The following is a 22,245-nucleotide window of genomic DNA, read 5'->3' as shown; positions in this document are numbered from 1 at the left end:
TCCAGATGGGTTAGGGCAGTGTGATTGCTGGTTTTCTTTTTGTAGTCCGTGTTTGACTGTAGACCCTGCCACATACCTCTCGTGTCTGAGCCATTGATTTGCAACTCTACTTTGTCTCTATACTGACGCTTAGCTTGTTTGATTGCCTTGCGGAGGGAATAGCTACACTGTTTGTATTCGGTCATGTTTCCGGTTGCCTTGCCCTGATTAAAAGCAGTGGTTCGCGCTTTCAGTTTTGCACGAATACTGCCATCAATCCACGGTTTCTGGTTGGGGAAGGTTTTAATAGTTGCTGTGGGTACAACATCACCGATGCACTTGCTAATAAACTCGCTCACCGAATCAGCGTATTCATCAATGTTATTGTCCGACGCTATGCGGAACATATCCCAGTCCACGTGATTGAAACAATCTTGAAGAGTGGAATCAGATTGCTCGGACCAGCGCTGAACAGACATGAGCACGGGCATTTCCTGTTTTAGTTTCTGTCTATAGGCTCGGAGCAACAAAATGGAGTCATGGTCAGATTTTCCGAAAGGAGGGCGGGGCAGGGCTTTGTATGAGTCGCGGAAGTTAGAGTAACAATGGTCCAGGATTTTTCTGCCCGGGTAGCGCATTCGATATGCTGATAAAATTTTGGGAGTCTTGTTTTCAGTTTAGCATTGTTAAAATCCCCAGCTACAATGAATGCAGCCTCAGGATATGTGGTTTCCAGTTTACATAGAGTCCAATGAAGTTCATTCAGGGCCATAGATGTGTCTGCTTGGGGGGGATATATACGACTGTGATTATAATCGAAGAGAATTCTCTTGGTAGATAATGCGGTCGACATTTGATTGGAAGGAATTCTTGGTCAGGTGAGCAAAAGGACATGAGTTCCTGTATGTTAGGATCATACCACGTCTCGTTAATCATAAGGCATACCCCCCCGCCCTTCTTCTTACCAGAGAGATGTTTGTTTCTGTCGGCGCGATGTGTGAAGAAACCAGGTGGTGGTACCGACTCCGATAGCGTGTCTTGAGTGAGCCACGTTTCAGTGAAACAAAGAACAATCTCTGATGTCTCTCTGGAAGGCAACCCTTTCTCTGATTTCGTCTACCTTGTCAAGAGACTGGACGTTGGCGAGTAGTAAACTTGGGAGCAGATGCGCGATGTGCCCGTCTATGGAGCCTGACCAGAAGACCGCTTCTTCTGCCCCTCCAGCGGCGCCGTTGTTTTGGGTCGCCGGCTGGGATCCGATCCATTGTCCTGGGTGGTGGACCAAACAGGATCTGCTTCGGGAAAGTCGTATTCCTGGTCGTAGTGTTGGTAAGTTGACGTTGCTCTTATATCCAATAGTTTTGCCCGGCTGTATGTAATCAAACTTAAGATTTCCTGGGGTAACAATGTAAGAGAACACACATAAAAAAAAAAGACTGCATAGTTTCCTGAGAGCGCGAAGCGAGGCAGCCATCTCTGTCGGCGCCGGGGTCTAGCCTCTAGCCTCCGGTAACATGAATTCAAAGCCAGTGAGAGGTGTTTAGAATGGGATGGGAGGCCAAAAGTCTATGAAACCAACAGAGAATCAGTCCCGAGTATGGGAACAAACATAATCTATCCCATGGTTGGGTAAAGAAAGTTCGTAGTCAACAAAGCATGTAGGATTCATATAGCAAAATGCACAAGAAAAAAATAAAATATATACAGACTTGGGGCTAGCCATTGTAAGTTCAGAGTCACTAGCCCCAACAGTGCATGTGTGCTGGAAGTGAGCGAAAGCTCGGGAGGGGGGAGGGGACTGTGGTGGGGTACCTGTACCAGACAGGGGGAGACAGGCCAGGGCAGACGGTGAACAGATCACCAGGTGGAATCCAAACAGCAGTGCAGCAGGTAACAGGAGTAGGTGTCACCCACTTGGGAGAAGCTTTTATTTCTGGAGGCAGATTTCTTATAGAAAATGCCAGTGGGTGGTCTTTGAACAGCAGGAGGGGGCTTCAAGGTCTCTGGATCTGGGTGGGGTAGCCTGCCATTTGTTGAGCTCAAAGGCTTCAACACCTCTCGCTTCACACGAGGGCTAATTGAAGTTGTATCTCTTTGCCCTAGCAAAGCTTGGTAGCCGGAGTATTCAGTCCTTATTAAGTAAAATATATCATTGTAATTTATTTTTCTTCTTTGCTTTTGAAAGTAAAAAAATTGCTTCAGATTAAGCATTACTCAGCTCCAGGTTGGATGTGGTTTTCAGGCCTCTGCTTGTTTGCCAGAGCATTTGATGTATAGTTTGGGAATAATAATCCTTGACCGTATGAAGCATTCCAAGTAATTCCATCCAAAATCAGGTTGTTGGTTTCCTTCCAAAAAAATCTAAGTTTGTATGACTATCTATTTTTAAAAACATGCTGAAAAATGTGGGAGCTCATCTGCTCATGACCTCTCTCAAGTACCCTCCTTTCTAGCTGATTAAAGATTAGGGCCGTATGTTTCGAAAGCCGTATGGCAAACGATGATTATTGACTTTTTAAACATTAAACAGCAGGATTATAGTTGACATGAGCCAGTCATGGGCGAAGCTAACCACTGAAAACTGTAGGGATAAGGCAGAATTCCGCCAAGTGTTTGAGAGCTATGGGTAGGGTAGACAGTTGAACTATGCTCATGAGGCATTTCTGTTCTATTCTTCAAGATTCAATGGCTATATATCACAGGAGGTTGGTGGCACCTTAATTGGAGAGGATGGGCTCATGTTAGTGGCTGGAGTGGTAAAAGTGGAATGGTATCAAATACATGGTTTCCACTGCTATATATAATTAATTTAAAAAGTCAGAAAATGGATGTACCAATCCCAGATTGTCCCTTTTTTAAATGCAATATTTAAGCAATTAATATATTTTAACAATTAAATATAAATAGGCTAATAACAATACTATGATGCCTAGTGAAGGGATTCCCTTGTCTTGAAGCCTTTCAGATAACATTCCTAAAACTCACTGCACAGGAAGAGAACTTGAATTTCATTTGATCAGGTAGGCTATAAGATAAAATGTACGAATAGGGACAAGAATGTCTCCACCTCATTGTCGACACTTCACGTGTCACTGTAGTAGCAATTAATCACCTGTGCGATTCTCCACCTGTCAGGCTACAGCGTCGACTCAACATTCTAAAAGCACCAACTGAAATCCTACACACACGCTGACCAAACGGAAATGATGAGGAAGTTCTAAGCAGACACTCCACAACAAAAATGTAAAACTGTAGGACTACTGTAGTAATGTCTGTGCCATAGTCATCTGCCTACTGTGATCTCAACGGGTCCACAGCTTGGAGGATTAAACTGTTCTTTATCCACATTTTAAAAGAAAGATGGAGGGAGGTAGAGGAGGAGAGGGAGCTAGCAGGGTTGACTCAGGCCCCATTTACCCTTGTTTAGAATATTAGGCTAATAAAGTAGTTTGTATAATAATAACCCTAATTATCGTACACAAATTAACATCAGACGTTTATTAACACTAAACTCAAATAATTAACATGATACAGAGCACATGAGTTGCTAATGTATTTATACCAATATCTGATACAGTACACACATTTGGAATTAAGTTGATATAAAAAAATTACTTCTAATCATTGCTCTGAAACTTTTCCAATTGGACTATATTCAAATCAGCTGCCTTTGCCATGTTGTACAGGATTTGATATGCAGGATTTTACTGTAAAAATCTATTTTAAAAAATTACATCAGTCTAATGTTACCACATAAAATACTGAGGATGATCTGTCTAAAAAAGACCAAACTAGGTCAGAATTGCATGTGGTAGAGAAAAACGTCACTTCTCAGAAGTAGATATGAATCCCAATGCCTTATACAGGCAAACTCAAGAGAACATTTGTAAAGCCTATTTCCAGTGGTGGAAAAAGTACCCAATTGTCACACTTAATGATACCTTGATAGAAAATGACTCAAGTAAAAGTGAAATTCACCCAGTAAAATGCTACTTGAGTAAAAGTCTAAAAGTATTTGCTTTTAAATATACTTAATTATTAAAAGTAAATGTAATTGCTAAAATATACTTATATTATAAATCATTTCAAATTCCTTATATTAAGCAAACCACAATGTGTTTTCTAATTTACAGATAGCCAGGGGCACACTCAAACACATAATTCACAAACAAAGCATTTGTGTTTAGTGAGTCTGCCAGATCAGAGGCAGTAGAGATGACCAGGGATGAACTCTTGATAAGTGTGTGAATTGGACAATTTTCATGTTCTGCTAAGCATTCCAAAATGTAATGATTCTTTTGGGTGTCAGGGAAAAGGTATGGAGTAAAAAGTACATTGTTTTCTTTAGGAATGTAGTAAAGTAAAAGTTGTCAAAAATATAAATAGTAAAGATATCCCCAAAAAACAACTGAAGTAGTACTTTAAAGTATTTTTTACTGAAGTACTTTACACCACTGCCTACTTCACATAGAGGGCCATACCTGAATCCTTCTCCTGCACTTAGGCCTACTAAGTTGCACTTTTGGTTGTCTTGCTTTAGAAGCCCCAGGCAATTCCCACATTTCATTTTCATTTTGTCAGTGTGTAACTGTACATAGCATTTTGGTTCTTGTCTTGTAACTAAACATGTGCTGCCACTTTGGTCAGGACTTTCTCAAAAAGAGATTGTATCTCAACAAGGAAATACATGTTAAATAAATATATCCCATGTTTTAGTGGACTGCTTTACTCAACTAAAGGTCAGAGGAAAACAAACAGTGGTGAGAAAGGTCAGGTCCATTTCAACTCCAGTCAAAATGAATTCAAGTGTGATTCAGGAGGAAAAGGCCACTTTACAGCATTTTGATTTGGTCTAGCCCTTCAATGGGACCTCTGTGTCCAAGGTTCATATGCATCATTTACAATGTTATTTTGGAGTGTTTGTTTAAGACACGCCAACATCGAAGAGTTGTGCCTAAACACAAAAGGAGTCATAGCTTGATGCTAACTTTTCAAATAAGTGTACGCAGCTCAATGATTGTAAAAACATTCCAAACATTACACACTCCTGCATATAATTCCACCCTTCTCAACAAAGCAGCGCTTTGATAACTAATAATGATAACGAATAGCCTTCTGTTCTCTACATGCTCAGTGCACATTGAAGAGGGCCAGAGTGGACCACACCTAGCAGTGTTCGGGTAAGGTGCACTATGAAGGGGCCTCTTCACCATGGACACTGGATTGTGTCAAAGTCCTACCACACAGCAGACACACATTTATGAATATGTGTCCACATCACCAATCTTTTCTCAAGGGACCATGACTCCATGTTAATGCAACTCTAGGCACATGTGAGATACATCCATCTCTTTGCCCTGGATAGACAGCATGGGGATCTTAACCAACACCAGTGAGCAACGCATGCAAGGCAGCAAGCCAGCTAACTTTGAAGGGTGTTAGGGTTGAACCCTGTAGCCACCATGTAAATAATGAATAGCACAGGCTTGGAACCTCTAACCCTTGCAATTTGACTGGTAAATGATGCTAACTGATGTGGCTCATGCAATGGAATGTATTTTTTGTAATGTCAGTTGAGTTAATTCAACAAATCACAGCACAAATTGATGGGTAAACTTCCAGCTTTTACTTCCTTCTTTGCTCCTAAGAGTGCACTCACAATGGCTACCAATTGTGCCATCAATGACTTGAATGGGGACTATTCTTTTCTTTCTATTGTAGCCACCTCCTGTAGCCTCTGAGGTCATGAGAGCACAGAGCCAGTGGCAGCTCTGCATTCCTTCAGCTCTTTAGGGAGTATAAAGTCAGGGATCTTGATGTCCAAGTCTTCCACGTTGATGACGAGACCCCTGGCTTTACTCTGGGCCTGGGTCTGGGTCTGGTTCCAGTGCTGCATCCTCCTACAGTAGTTGTCTGGGTTGAGCTGGTCCATCAGAGCAGCTTTCAGTGTGTCAGAGGGGAAGATGCTGTTGCGCAATGCATGGAACAGGAATCTGAAAGAGTGACAGTGAGGGAAGGTAGAAAAGGTTTTAAAAAATGATTTACAAAAAATATGTTTTTTATGACATGGGTCTCAAATCGAGCAGTGATTCTGTCTGAAAAGGATTGGTACTACTGTTCTGTACTTCCGGCGCCGACAGAGATGGCCGCCTCGCTTCGCGTTCCTAGGAAACTATGCAGTTTTTTGTTTTTTTTACGTGTTATTTCTTACATTAGTACCCCAGGTCATCTTAGGTTTCATTACATACAGTCGAGAAGAACTACTGAATATAAGATCAGCGTCAACTCACCATTAGTACGACCAAGAATATGATTTTCGCGACGCGGATCCTGTGTTCTGCCTTTCAACCAGGACAACGGAATGGATCCCATGCGGCGACCCAAAAAAACGACTCCGTAAAAGAGGGAAACGAGGCGGTCTTCTGGTCAGACTCCGGAGACGGGCACATCGTGCACCACTCCCTAGCATTCTTCTCGCCAATGTCCAGTCTCTTGACAACAAGGTTGATGAAATCCGAGCAAGGGTAGCATTCCAGAGGGACATCAGAGACTGTAATGTTCTTTGCTTCACGGAAACATGGCTCACTGGAGAGACGCTATCGGAGGCGGTGCAGCCAGCGGGTTTCTCCACGCATCGCGCCGACAGAAACAAACATCTTTCTGGTAAGAAGAGGGGCGGGGGCGTATGCCTTATGGCTAACGAGACATGGTGTGATGAAAGAAACATACAGGAACTCAAATCCTTCTGTTCACCTGATTTAGAATTCCTCACAATCAAATGTAGACCGCATTATCTACCAAGAGAATTCTCTTCGATTATAATCACAGCCGTATATATCCCCCCCTAAGCAGACACATCGATGGCTCTGAACAAACTTTATTTGACTCTTTGCAAACTGGAAACCATTTATCCGGAGGCTGCATTCATTGTAGCTGGGGATTTTAACAAGGCTAATCTGAAAACAAGACTCCCTAAATTTTATCAGCATATCGATTGCGCAACCAGGGGTGGAAAAACCTTGGATCATTGTTACTCTAACTTCCGCGACGCATATAAGGCCCTGCCCCGCCCTCCTTTCGGAAAAGCTGACCACGACTCCATTTTGTTGATCCCTGCCTACAGACAGAAACTAAAAAAAGAAGCTCCCACGCTGAGGTCTGTCCAACGCTGGTCCGACCAAGCTGACTCCACACTCCAAGACTGCTTCCATCACGTGGACTGGGATATGTTTCGTATTGCGTCAGATAACAACATTGACGAATACACTGATTCGGTGTGCGAGTTCATTAGAACGTGCGTTGAAGATGTCGTTCCCATAGCAACGATTAAAACATTCCCTAACCAGAAACCGTGGATTGATGGCAGCATTCGCGTGAAACTGAAAGCGCAAACCACTGCTTTTAATCAGGGCAAGGTGACTGGTAACATGACCGAATACAAACAGTGCAGCTATTCCCTCCGCAAGGCTATCAAACAAGCTAAGCGTCAGTACAGAGACAAAGTAGAATCTCAATTCAACGGCTCAGACACAAGAGGTATGTGGCAGGGTCTACAGTCAATCACGGACTACAAGAAGAAAACCAGCCCAGTCACGGACCAGGATGTCTTGCTCCCAGGCAGACAATCACTTTTTTGCCCGCTTTGAGGACAATACAGTGCCACTGACACGGCCTGCAAAGAAAACATGCGGACTCTCCTTCACTGCAGCCGAGGTGAGTAAGACATTTAAACGTGTTAACCCTCGCAAGGCTGCAGGCCCAGACGGCATCCCCAGCCGCGCCCTCAGAGCATGCGCAGACCAGCTGGCCGGTGTGGTTACGGACATATTCAATCAATCCCTATACCAGTCTGCTGTTCCCACATGCTTCAAGAGGGCCACCATTGTTCCTGTTCCCAAGAAAGCTAAGGTAACAGCTAAACGACTACCGCCCCGTAGCACTCACTTCCGTCATCATGAAGTGCTTTGAGAGACTAGTCAAGGACCATATCACCTCCACCCTACCTGACACCCTAGACCCACTCCAATTTGCTTACCGCCCAAATAGGTCCACAGACGATGCAATCTCAACCACACTGCACACTGCACACTGCCCTAACCCATCTGGACAAGAGGAATACCTATGTGAGAATGCTGTTCATCGACTACAGCTCGGCATTCAACACCATAGTACCCTCCAAGCTCGTCATCAAGCTCGAGACCCTGGGTTTCGACCCCGCCCTGTGCAACTGGGTACTGGACTTCCTGACGGGCCGCCCCCAGGTGGTGAGGGTAGGCAACAACATCTCCACCCCGCTGATCCTCAACACTGGGGCCCCACAAGAGTGCGTTCTGAGCCCTCTCCTGTACTCCCTGTTCACCCATGACTGCGTGGCCACGCACGCCTCCAACTCAATCATCAAGTTTGCGGACGACACAACAGTGGTAGGCTTGATTACCAACAACGACGAGACGGCCTACAGGGAGGAGGTGAGGGCCCTCGGAGTGTGGTGTCAGGAAAATAACCTCACACTCAACGTCAACAAAACTAAGGAGATGATTGTGGACTTCAGGAAACAGCAGAGGGAACACCCCCCTATCCACATCGATGGAACAGTAGTGGAGAGGGTAGCAAGTTTTAAGTTCTTCGGCATACACATCACAGACAAACTGAATTGGTCCACTCACACAGACAGCATCGTGAAGAAGGCGCAGCAGCGCCTCTTCAACCTCAGGAGGCTGAAGAAATTTGGCTTGTCACCAAAAGCACTCACAAACTTCTACAGATGCACAATCGAGAGCATCCTGGCGGGCTGTATCACCGCCTGGTACGGCAACTGCTCCGCCCACAACCGTAAGGCTCTCCAGAGGGTAGTGAGGTCTGCACAACGCATCACCGGGGGCAAACTACCTGCCCTCCAGGACACCTACACCACCCGATGTTACAGGAAGGCCATAAAGATCATCAAGGACAACAACCACCCGAGCCACTGTCTGTTCACCCCGCTATCATCCAGAAGGCGAGGTCAGTACAGGTGCATCAAAGCTGGGACCGAGAGACTGAAAAACAGCTTCTATCTCAAGGCCATCAGACTGTTAAACAGCCACCACTAACATGACTGACTCAACTCCAGCCACTTTAATAATGGGAATTGATGGGAAATGATGTAAAATATATCACTAGCCACTTTAAACAATGCTACCTAATATAATGTTACATACCCTACATTATTCATCTCATATGCATACGTATATACTGTACTCTATATCATCTACTGCATCCTTATGTAATACATGTATCACTAGCCACTTTAACTATGCCACTTTGTTTACATACTCATCTCATATGTATATACTGTACTCGATACCATCTACTGTATCTTGCCTATGCTGCTCTGTACCATCACTCATTCATATATCTTTATGTACATATTCTTTATCCCCTTACACTGTGTATAAGACAGTAGTTTTGGAATTGTTAGTTAGATTACTTGTTGGTTATTACTGCATTGTCGGAACTAGAAGCACAAGCATTTCGCTACACTCGCATTAACATCTGCTAACCATGTGTATGTGACAAATAAAATTTGATTTGATTTGTTGGTGTGTATACCTTGGTAGCAGTGCCAGCACGGTGGTGAGGGCACATACTCCATAGAAGAGTGGTTGGGACATCTGTAGCTTGTCCACACCAAGGGGATTGGTGGGGGGACTACACGTCACACACACCACACTGAAGACCAGGGTGAAAGAGAAGTAGAAGAGAGCACTACCCACCAGCACTAACACATGTAGCCATGTCTGTAACACAGGAACATAGCACAGATCAACATAGGAATATAAATAGAGTACATAACATGGAACAGGAATATTCAGACACGATCCCAGGTGCACTAATTCACAACTTGAACCCATGAGTTGACCCCCTTCAAAATGTGAATGCACTGAGACCTAGTCAAAAGTGCTAAATACAGTGCATTTGGAAAATGTATTCAGAACCCATGAATTTTTCCACGTTACGTTACAGCCTTATTCTAAAAAGGATTAAATAGTTTTTTCCCCCTCATCAATCTACACACATTACCCCATAATGACAAAGTGAAAACAGGTTTTAGGAAATGTTTGCAAATGTATAAAAACAAACAATTACAGCCTCAAGTCTTTTTGGGTATGACGCTACAAGCCTGGCACACCTGTATTTGGGGAGTTTCTCCTATTCTTCTCTGCAGATCCTCTCAAGCTCTGTCTGGTTGGATGGGGAGCGTCGCTGCACAGCTATTTTCAGGTCTCTCCAGAGATGTTCGATTGGGTTCAAGTCCGGGCTCTGGCTGGGCCACTCAAGGACATTCAGAGACTTGTCCCGAAGCCACTCCTACATTGTCTTGGCTGTGTGTTTAAGGTCATTGTCCTGTTAGAAGATGAGGTCCCGAGCGCTCTGGAATAGATTTTCATCAAGGATCTCTCTGTACTTTCCTTCGTTCATCTTTCACTCGATCCTGACTAGGCGCCAAGTCCCTGTCGCTGAAACACATCCCCACATTATGCTTCCACCACCATGCTTCCCGGTAGGGATGGTACCAGGTTTCCTCCAGATGTGACTCTTGGCATTCAGGCCAAAGAGTTCAACCTTGGTTTCATCAGACCAGAGAATCTTGTTTCTCATGGTCTGAGACTCCAAGCAGGCTGTCATGTGCCTTTTTCTGAGGAGTGGCTTCCGTCTGGCCACTCTACCATAAAGGCCTGATTGGTGGAGTGCTGCAGAGATCGTAGTCCGTCTGGAAGGTTCTACCATCTCCACAGAGGAACTCTAAAGCTCTGTCAGAGTGACCTTCAGGTTCTTGGTCACCTCCCTGACCAAGGCCCTTTTCCCCCAATTTTTACAATTTTGGTTTATGTATTTCACTTTTATTTAACCAGGTAGACTAGTTGAGAACAAGTTCTAATTTGTAACTGCGACCTGGCCAAGATAAAAGCAGTTCGACACATACAACAACACAGAGTTACACATGGAATAAACAAACATACAATCAATAATACAGTTGAAAATCTGTATACAGCATGTGCAAATGAGGTAGGATAAGAGAGGTAAGGCAATAAATAGGCCATGGTGGCAAAGTAATTACAATATAGCAATTAAACACTGGAATGGTAGGATGTGCAGAAGATGAATGTGCAGGTTGAGATACTGGGGTGCAAAGGAGCAAGATAAATAAATAAATAACAGTATGGGGATGAGGAAAATTGGATGGGCTATTTACAGATGCGCTATGTACAGGTGCAGTGATCTGTGAGCTGCTCTGACAGCTGGTGCTTAAAGCTAGTGAGGGACGTAAGAGTCTCCAGCTTCAGAGATTTTTGCAGTTCGTTCCAGTCATTGGCAGCAGAGAACTGGAAGGAGAGGCGGCCAAAGGAAGAATTGGCTTTGGGGGTGACCAGTGAGATATACCTGCTGGAGTGCGTGCTACGGGTGGGTGCTGCTATGGTGACCAGTAAGCTGAAATAAGGCGGGGCTTTACCTAGCAGAGACTTGCAGATGACCTGTAGCCAGTGGGTTTGGCGATGAGTATGAAGCGAGGGCCAGCCAACGAGATCATACAGGTCGCAGTGGTGGGTAGTATATGGGGCTTTGGTGACAAAACAGATGGCACTGTGATAGACTGCATCCAATTTGTTGAGTAGAGTGTTGGAGGATATTTTGTAAATGACATCGCCGAAGTCGAGGATCGGTAGGATGGTCAGTTTTACGAGGGTAAGTTTGACAGCAAGAGTGAAGGATGCTTTGTTGCGAAATATTGCTCAGTTTGGCAATGCAGCCAGCTCTAGGAAGATTCTTGGTGGTTCCAAACTTCTTCTATTTAAGAATGACAGAGGCCGCGGTGTTCTTGGGGACCTTCAATGCTGCAGAACTGTTTTGGTACCCTTCCTCAGATCTGTGCCTCGACACAATCCTGTCTCAGAGCTCTACGGACAATTCCTTCGACCTCATGGCTTGGTTTTTGCTCTGACATGCACTGTCGGCTATGGGACCTTATATAGACAGGTGTGTGCCTTTCCAAATCGTGTCCAATCAATTGAATTCACCACAGGTGGACTCCAATCATGTTGTATAAACATCTCAAGGATGATCAATAGGAACAAGATGCACCTGAGCTCAAGTTCGAGTGTTATAGCAAAGGGTCTGAATACTTAATAAGGTTTTTTTTTTTTTTTTTGCAAAAAATTCTAAAAACCTGCTTTCCCTTTGTCATTATGGGGTGTTGTGTGTAGATTGAGGGAAATTAAAAATATATATTTTTAGAATAAGGCTGTAACAATAAAATGTGGTAAGTCAAGAGGTCTGTATACTTTCTGAATGCACTGTACGTAGCCTACTGTAGGCTCCACTACTTTTTTAAAGGGGAACATATGTTCAGAACCATTAACTTGAAAGCAAAAGAATGTTGCTCTCAAAAAGTATCAAAAGAAAAGGTGAAAATCGAAGTTTCAGGGAAGAATGGACAGAGAGATGTTTTCATCTTAAAATATTTTCCCAATGCCAAGCCAGTGTGTATTATTTGCAATGAAAATGTCACTGTTTACAAATAATTCAATCTCAGACTTCATTATGAATTTAAGCATGGAACTTTCAAAGTGGCATTCCCATCCCCCAAAATAATTGGATCCATATTAGAATAAGGCTGTAACGTAATAAAATGTGTAAAAAAAGTCTGAATACTTTCTGAATGCACTGTAAATGCATTGTCATTATCAACCTATGGGTGTGTCAGGTAAGGTGTGAATCTCACCAGTGTGCGGCTCTCGATGACCTGGTGTAGTAGGATGATGAGGAGGGCCGAGGCGTTGATGGGAGACCCAAAGGAGAGCATGTCTGCATCTGACCCTGCATATGCCTGACCAAAAATAAGGAATTCCTGTCATTCGTTCAAAGGTAGGGTATGACATGATGCCCTATTCAACTTAAACTACTCCCAGACTAGAGAGAACAACACCACATCACTGACCCCTTCTCAGGGTATATGTATCAAAACACAATAGATCAATGGCAATAACACTATTTGTGGAAATCTACTCACAAAGTAAGGAATGAAGAAACAGACAAGGCTTTGGTAAAGAGCGTCCAGCATCGTCAGCCAGAAGGTAGATGGGAGGTAGGCCTGGACAGATACATAAATAAAACATATCAATGAGTGTTTGTGTTAGTGCTGGGCTACAACAAAAATATACCCAAGGACCAGATTTGGAAATCATTGTCCTAATACAACCAGATTCCGCCTTAACACACCTTGGAATGCTGTCCGGATTTGTAGAGCTCCGGTAACTTAATGAGGGTGTCTGCAGACACGTCTTTGTCCAGGATCCCGTAGAGAAGGGGAGGGGCGGAGGTGAAGAGGAGGTTGAAGAAGATGAGCACCCAGGAGTTGGTCATGACGCTCCCCGAGAAACCACAGAAGAACTGGTACCAGAACAGCAGATTCACATACATCTACACACACAGGAAGAAAGAGAGACAAAGGGAGGGAGGAAGAGAAAATAAAGACAGAGATGGTGAGTAGTGTGCCTGGGGTGAGTGAGAGATGTTCTTACCACATTCTTGTAGAAGAAGTAGAGAATCATGTTGGCCAGGCGTGTGTAGCACCAGTGGCCATGGACCAACAGCAGCTTGCGGAGGTGTTTAAACCTAGAGATGGCAAAGTCACTGGACATCACAGCCTGCATGCCCTCCTGGCCAGATATCCCAATGCCAACATCTGCCACCTGGATCATACTGACATCATTGGCTCCATCACCTGGACAAAAAGGACGCCCCAGACTTAAGAAATCTAGATTGGAAGCACTAAGACAGGCCTAATCCTACTGCCTTATAAATGTGCATAAATGTTTATATCCTGGACTTATCATTTATTTAAGTGTTACCGACTTCCACTGACCTATGGCGAGGGTCATGACTCGGAGCTGGTCCCGTACCAGTTGTACCACATGGCTCTTCTGAAGTGGAGTGGAGCGGCAGCAGACCACGGCCCTGCAGCGCCGGCTCAGCTCCAGGAAGTCCCCTTTCAGGTCCTCCTGCAGGGCGAAGTCCAGCGTGCGCCCGTCCACCACCAGGGTGAAGCCTGACGTGCCCTCAGATGCCTCGCCACGCTCCACCTCCGCCCGCAGCTCCAGCAACAAGGCCTTGCAGGCCTCCTGAAGAGACACAAGACAGGATGAGGAAGATTGATAGCAGGATGACAGGAACACATTTTGAAGGACAAATAATTTAGAATAACAGGATAACATTCACCTTGCTATCACAATTAGCAGTCAGCAGTTGGTCTGTGGTCCTGAGCAGTTTGCAGGCACAGGCGATATTTATGGCAGTCTCTTGTTTGTCCCCTGTGAGGACCCATACTTTGACCCCTGCTCTCTGTAGTGCCTCAATGGTCTCTGGCACTTCTTCCTGCAGTCTATCCACAATCCCTGTTGCCCCTGGCGACAGAAACAGTAACACTACAGTCAGCCATTGCAATTGGTTGTTGCTAGCCCCTAACCAAGTTTAGGGGTGACCCCATTTAGTCGACTGGTCGATTGTTTGGTCGATAGGCTTTTGGTTGGCCGAAATGTCTTTAGTCGAGCAGTAGCAAAAAATTATATATCCAGTACCAGTCAAAAGTCTGGACACACCTACTCATTCCAGGGTTTTTCTTAATTTGTACTATTTTCTACATTGTAGAATAATAGTGAAGACATCGAAACATTCCATCACTCCCCTTCTTGGTCATATAGCCCTTACACAGCCTGGAGGTGTGTTTTGGGTTATTGTCCTGTTGAAAAACAAATGATAGTGGGACTAAGTGCAAACCAGATGGGATGGCATATCACACTAGAATGCTGTGGTAGCCATGCTGGTTAAGTGTGCCTTGAATTCTAAATAAATCACTGACAGTGTCACCAGCAAGGCACCATCACACCTCCTCCTCCATGCTTCACGGTGGGAACCACACATGCAGAGATCATCCGCTCACCTACTCTGCATCTCACAGACACGGCGGTTGGAACCAAAAATCTCAAATTTGTATTCATCAGACCAAAGGACAGATTTCCACCAGTCTAATGTCCATTGCTCATGTTTCTTGGCCCAAGCAAGTCTCTTCTTCTTATGTTGTCCTTAGTAGTAGTTTCTTTCGACCATGAAGCAATTCGACCATGAAGGCCTTATTCACGCAGTCTCTTCTTAACAGTTGATGTTGAGATGTCTCTTTTACTTGAACTCTATGAAGCATTTATTTGGGCTGCAATTTCTGAGGCTGGTAACTCTAATGAACTTATCCTTTGCGGCAGAGGTAACTCTGGGTCTTCCTTTCCGATGGCGGGCCTCATGAGAGCCAGTTTCATCATAGCGCTTGATGGTTTTTGCGACTGCACTTGAAGAAACTTGAAAAGTTCTTGACATTTTCCAGATTGACTGACCTTCATGTCTTAAGGTAATGATGGACTGTTGTTTCTCTTTGCTTATTTGAGTTGTTCTTGCCATAATATGAACTTGGTCTTTTACCAAATAGGGCTGTCTTCTGTATACCACCCCTACCTTGTCACAACAACTGATTGGCTCAAACACATTAAGGAAAGAAATTCCACACATAAACTTTTAACAAGGCACAATGCACATTGAAATGCATTCCAGGTGACTACCTCATGAAGCTGCTTGAGTTGAGTTTGCAAAGCTGTCATCAAGGCAAAGGGTGGCTACTTTGAAGAATCTCAAATATAAAATATATTTTTATTTGTTTAACACTTTTTTGGTGACTACATGATTCCATATGTGTTATTTCATAGTTTATGTCTTCACTATTATTCTACAATGTAGAAAATAGTCAAAATAAAGACAAACCCTTGAATGAGTAGGTGTGTCCAAACTTTTGACTGGTACTGTATCTACAGAAATAAGACAGGTCCTGCTTCTGTTGCCTGTTTGAGTGTTTGTTTAATAGCCTACTGATTCCATGTGCACCAAGCCTCATGCAACAACATGTCAAGTAACAATTTCACATTCGGCTGTTTTTAATCTTCGCTTTGCTGTAATAAAGGCTTTAAACTGTTTTTCGTTAGAACAGCCTCTCTGGTATTATTCTTAATTGATTTAATGCTGTTTTACGCTGTTCCAAATTGTCAAAAAAATTATTTGTAAAACAACAATAATAACACTCCTTTTTCTTGTAATTATTACTATTAAATCAAATTAAATTTTATTTGTCACATACACATGTTTAGCAGATGTTAATGCGAGTGTAGCGAAATGCTTTTGCTTCTAGTTCCGACAGTGCAGTAATAACCAACGAGTAATCTAACTAACAATTCCAAAACTACTACCTTATACACACAAGTGTAAAGGGATAAAGAATATGTACATAAAGATATATGAATGAGTGATGGTACAGAGCGGCATAGGCAAGATGCAGTAGATGGTATCGAGTACAGTATATACATGTGAGATGAATATGTAAACAAAGTGGCATAGTTTAAAGTGGCTAGTGATACATGTATTACATAAAGATGCAGTAGATGATATAGAGTATAGTATATACGTAGACATATGAGATGAATAATGTAGGGTATGTAAACATTATATTAAGTAGCATTGTTTAAAGTGGCTAGTGATATATTTTACATCAATTCCCATTATTAAAGTGGCTGGAGTTGAGTCAGTGTGTTGGCACCAGCCACTCAATTATGATCATAAGTAATGTCATTATCATTAGAAGGCTTAGTATAGCAGCCTTGTATAACCATAACCACCATTGAGCTGTAGGCCTAAGAGAGCATTTTTTATTTATTTTTTTATTTCACCTTTATTTAACCAGGTAGGCTAGTTGAGAACAAGTTCTCATTTGCAACTGCGACCTGGCCAAGATAAAGCATAGCAGTGTGAACAGACAACACAGAGTTACACATGGACTAAACAATTAACAAGTCAATAACAAGGTAGAAAAAAAAAGGGGGAGTCTATATACAATGTGTGCAAAAGGCATGAGGTAGGCGAATAATTACAATTTTGCAGATTAACACTGGAGTGATAAATGATCAGATGGTCATGTACAGGTAGAGATATTGGTGTGCAAAAGAGCAGAAAAGTAAATAAATAAAACAGTATGGGGATGAGGTAGGTGAAAATGGGTGGGCTATTTACCAATATACTATGTACAGCTGCAGCGATCGGTTAGCTGCTCAGATAGCTGATGTTTGAAGTTGGTGAAGGAGATAAAAGTCTCCAACTTCAGCGATTTTTGCAATTCGTTCCAGTCACAGGCAGCAGAGTACTGGAACGAAAGGCGGCCAAATGAAGTGTTGGCTTTAGGGATGATCAATGAGATACACCTGCTGGAGCGCGTGCTACGCATCCCATTTAGCATTAACACCATCATTTACTTAGGCCTATATTTCAATACTTATATAGGCTACTGCATCAATAAATCATTCATGTGTTAGTTTATGTCATCACACAGCATATCAGTCATTCATGATTTGAAATGGAATCAAGCATTTTAGTTTTAAAATAAATTAAAGGAGCCTTGAACAATTAGCTTAAACAATAAATAAACCGTTCCATTTAGGAAATTGCATTAATGCGACTGTTTTTAGGGAAAAATATATTTAATCAATTTTATAATAAGTATAATAAATAAAATGTGGAAAAAGTCAAGGGGTCTGAATACCTTCTGAATGCACTGTACACTGTCAGAAAAGAGAGCAAGGGTTTAGGGAATAGGGAAGGTTTTTTTCTAAACAAATTAGGAATTTCGGTAAGAGAACTTTTCAGTCAGAAATGGCTGTAATTATGTTGCAGCTTTAGCAACACGGACAGCGCGGTAAACACGTTGATGTTCTGTGGTGGTCGCTGCAGCAGGGAAGAGAGAAAGACAAAAGGGTGCTAGTCACACAGTCACTCGCTGTCTTTTCTTTTTTTAACACAGCGCAGCAAGTCTGAGCCAGGCCCGGCACAATCAAATCAATTCCTGGTTGGGCTCGCTCTAGTCATTTGTGTGTCTAAATTATTTAATCAAACTGTGCTTAAAGCATCAGACAAGCTCAGTGAATATATTTTATGAAAACACATAGGACAGGACTCGTCAACTAGGTTTGGCCTTCGGCCAAATTCTTTGAGATAATAGTCGAATGGTCATTCCACAATTAGCATATAATATTAGCACAATTAATAGGCCTTTAACACATCTGATTGGTACATGATAAATTCAGTGACAATAAAATAATTTCGATCTGATTACGCTCATAAAATCACCAATGTCTCCATTCAATTATTATTTTTGTCTATTTCTCTGTGCATTGATTGGTTGGGAAAAACAGATCTACATAGCCTACTGTGAGCTGCACTACTTTTTTAACGTCAACATTAGTTCAGAACAATTAGCTTGATAGCAAGAGAATATGTCGCTCTCAAAAAGTATCAAAAGAAAGGTGAAAGAATGGACAGATAATGTAGATATGTGTTCATAGATGTGTTCATCTTCCAATATTCTTCCCAATGCAAAGCCAGTGTGTCTTATTTGCAATGAAAATGTTGCTGTTTGCAAATAACTCAATCTCAGACTTCATTATGAATTTAAGCATGGAACTTTCAAAGTGGCATTCCCGCCTTAGATAGAGGCCTGACACAGAAAAATTGAAGCATTAACTGCAAGCTACACACACCTTTTTTGGCTGACATATTCTTGTCACTTAAACGGGTTAAATATGCAGTTACAAGGAAGAGGGAAAACAGTGGTGGACATGGTGGAAAAACTTGAGGCCTTTACTAGAAAGCTTGAGTTGTTCGATTTGGACTTGTCATCTGGAAGGCTACTTCACTTCAGCACACTTCGCCATCTGGGTTGGATCCTTAGTCGACACGGCGCCCCGCCGCACCAGCTGTGCCTTCAACCGGCCTCCGTCAGACCAGACGCGTCTACTAGCCCCGGGCTACTAACTTTAAACACCGTGCCGCCCGCGTGCTAGCGACTACTCCGCGGCTCCCCTGTTCCATCTATTGCTGCCCCCTGGACCCTATGACCACTTGGCTACATAGCTGATGCCTGCTGGACTGTCCATTAATCACGGTACTCCATTCTGTTTATTTTTGTTTTGTTTATTTTTTTTACATTTATTATAATTTTTGTTTATTTATCTGTCTGCCCCAGCCGAGAACTCCGGCACTGATTGTAGTTAACCTACCCTCTCTGCCTAGTCATCGCCATTTTACCTGTTGTTGTTTTAGCTGATTAGCGGTTGTTGTTTCACCCGTTGTTGTCTTAGTTAGCTCTCCAAATCAACACCTGTGATTACTTTATGCCTCACTTTATGTCTCTCTCATATGTCAGTATGCCTTGTATACTGTTGTTTAGGTTAGTTATCATTGTTTTAGAATACTGCGGAGCCCTTAGTTCCACTCATTATACCTCTGATACCTCCTTTGTCTCACCTCCCACACATGCGGTGACCTCACCCATTATAACCAGCTTATCCAGAGATGCAACCTCTCTTATCATCACTCAGTGCCTAGGCTTACCTCCGCTGTACCCACACCCCACCATACCCCTGTCTGCAATCTATTCTACCACGCCCAGAAATCTGCTCCTTTTATTCCTTGTCCCCAACGCTCTAGGCGACCAGTTTTGCTAGCCTTTAGCTGTACCCTCATCCTACTCTGTTCCTCGGGTGATGTGGAGGTAAACCCAGGCCCTGCGTGTCCCCAGGCACCCTCATTTGTTGACTTCTGTGATCAAAAAACCTTGGTTTCATGCATGTCAACATCAGAAGCATCCTCCCTAAGTTTGTTTTACTCACTGCTTTAGCACACTCCGCCAACCCTGATGTCCTTGCCGTGTCTGAATCCTGGTTTAAGAAGGCCACCAACAATTCTGAGATTTCCATACCCAGCTACAACATTTTCAATCAAGATAGAACTGCCAAGGGGGGAGAAGTTGCAATCTACTGCAGAGATCACCTGCAAAGTTCTGTCAAACCTTCCAGGTCTATACCCAAACAGTTTGTACTTCTAATTTTAAGAATTAACCTCTCCAGAAATAAGTCTCTCACTGTTGCTGCCCGCTATCGACCCCACTCCACTCCCAGCTGTGCCCTGGACACCATTTGTGAATTGATCGCCCCCCATCTAGCTTCAGAGTTCGTTCTGTTAGGTGACATAAACTGGGAGATGCTTAACACCCCGGCAGTCCTACAATCTAAGCTAGATGCCCTCAATCTCACACAAATCATCAAGGAACCCAGCAGGTACAACCCTAAATCCATAAACATGGGCAACCTCAGACATTATCCTGACCAACTTGCCCTCCAAATACACCTCCACTGTTTTCAATCAGGATCTCAGCGATCACTGCCTCATTGCCTGTATCCGCTATGGGTCCGCGGTCAAACGACCACCCCTCATCTCTGTCAAACACTCCCTAAAACACTTCTGCGAGCAGGCCTTTCTAATCGACCTGGCCCGGGTATCCTGGAAGGATATTGACCTCATCCCGTCAGTCGAGGATGCCTGGTCATTCTTTAAAAGTAATTTCCTAACCATTTTAGATAAGCATACCCCGTTCAAAAAATGCAGAACTAAGAACAGATATAGCCCTTGGTTCACTCCAGACCTGACTGCCCTTGACCAGCACAAAAACATCCTGTGGAGGACTGCAATAGCATCGAATAGTCCCCACGATATGCAAATGTTCAGGGAAGTCAGGAACCAATACACGCAGTCAGCCAGGCAAAGGCTCTTTTTTTCAAGCAGAAATTAGCATCTTGTAGCTCTAACTCCAAAAAGTTTTGGGACACTGTAAAGTCCATGGAGAACAAGAGCACCTCTTCCCAGCTGCCAACTGCACTGAGGCTAGGTAACACGGTCACCACTGATAAATCCATGATAATTGAACATTTCAATAAGCATTTCTCAAGGCTGGCCATGCCTTCCTCCTGGCTACTCCAACACCGGCCAAAACCTCCGCCTCCCCCGCAGCTACTCACCCAAGCCTCCCCTGCTTCTCCTTCACACAAATCCAAACAGCAGATGTTCTGAAAGAGCTGCAAAACCTGGACCCGTACAAATCAGCTGGGCTAGACAATCTTGGACCCTCTTTTTCTAAAACTATCCACTGCCATTGTTGCAACCTCTATTACCAGCCTGTTCAACCTCTCTTTCGTATCGTCCGAGAACCCTAAAAGATTGGAAAGCTGCCGCGGTCATCCCCCTCTTCAAAGGGGGTGACACCCTAGACCCAAACTGTTACAGACCTATATCCATCCTGCCCTGTCAATCTAAAGTCTTCGAAAGCCAAGTTAATAAACAGATCACTGACCATTTCGAATCCCACCGTACCTTCTCCGCTGTGCAATCCGGCTTCCGAGCCGGTCACGGGTGCACCTCAGCCACGCTCAAGGTACTAAATGATATCATAACCGCCATCGATAAAAGACAGTACTGTGCAGCAGTCTTCATCAACCTGGCCAAGGCTTTCGACTCTGTCAATCACCGTATTCTTATCGGCAGCCTCGGTTTTTCTAATGACTGGTTCGCCAACTACTTTGCAGACAGAGTTCAGTGTGTCAAATCGGAGGGCATGTTGTCCAGACCTCTGGCAGTCTCTATGGGGGTACCACAGGGTTAAATTCTCAATGGAGGACTGCCTGCCAAAATCACATTAATCTCATCCGACATCATGTCCGAGTTGAAATGCAACTTTTCCCATTAAGTAAGTAACTCAGTGGCCTATATGACTGTATTTAGTAAATACTAACATTATTGTGAGTGCTTATCCAGGGCTATGTAGGTCTCAAGCTGACAGTATTTTTGGTCGTTACAGGAGCAGGTTATCCCGAGACTCCCGATACAGACATCACTTTTTTTCTTAAAATGATTGTTTTATGTAGGATGCAACTGTTTCGGCCAGTTGCAATTTTAAGTAGGCCTAATAAATGTAAAAAAAATATTCTATTAGGCCATATTTTTTTCTTGTGAAAGATGCTGTTAAGCCACATAACTGGCTGAGGTAGACTACCGTAAGTTGTTTTATATAGGCATAGGCTCGGAAGAAATAAACTCCAATTAAGCCCTCTTGTTATTTGTAAAGTCAAATTAAAATTAAGGTTATTGTTGAAATGAATTACTCAACTGGTGTAGTTTTACTGCATATGTTGCTGTGCGCCACTTGCATAACAAGTTAGCTATATTTTCAGCGCCAGGTGCTGTTCACCTATTGATTGCAACTTCACGTTTCAGCACCACAAAATGGTTCACTGCCTGCTTTATTAGTTG

At 43.3% G+C, this 22,245-nt stretch overlaps 1 protein-coding gene across 3 annotated transcripts in view; it reads right to left on the bottom strand.

Moving 5' to 3' along the window:
* Nucleotides 1–3,462: 3,462 nt before the first annotated feature.
* Nucleotides 3,463–22,245, bottom strand: part of LOC115138617 (phospholipid-transporting ATPase VD-like) — a 44,967-nt gene continuing 26,184 nt past the window's right edge. For all 3 annotated transcript variants that reach the window (XM_029675658.2, XM_029675659.2, XM_029675661.2), the window contains 8 exons: nt 14,239–14,423; nt 13,886–14,141; nt 13,542–13,744; nt 13,240–13,440; nt 13,031–13,111; nt 12,743–12,847; nt 9,571–9,758; nt 3,463–5,972 (listed from right to left, as the gene is read on the bottom strand). In XM_029675658.2, coding sequence (XP_029531518.2) covers nt 5,723–5,972; nt 9,571–9,758; nt 12,743–12,847; nt 13,031–13,111; nt 13,240–13,440; nt 13,542–13,744; nt 13,886–14,141; nt 14,239–14,423 — 1,469 coding nt within the window. In that variant the 3' untranslated portion in view covers nt 3,463–5,722. The remainder of the gene's footprint in view (nt 5,973–9,570; nt 9,759–12,742; nt 12,848–13,030; nt 13,112–13,239; nt 13,441–13,541; nt 13,745–13,885; nt 14,142–14,238; nt 14,424–22,245) is intronic.

Source organism: Oncorhynchus nerka, linkage group LG12, assembly GCF_034236695.1.
Source record: "Oncorhynchus nerka isolate Pitt River linkage group LG12, Oner_Uvic_2.0, whole genome shotgun sequence".
Lineage (NCBI taxonomy): Eukaryota > Metazoa > Chordata > Actinopteri > Salmoniformes > Salmonidae > Oncorhynchus > Oncorhynchus nerka.
The sequence above is the reverse complement of the archived record's forward strand: the minus strand, read 5'-3'. Positions and strand labels throughout refer to the sequence as shown.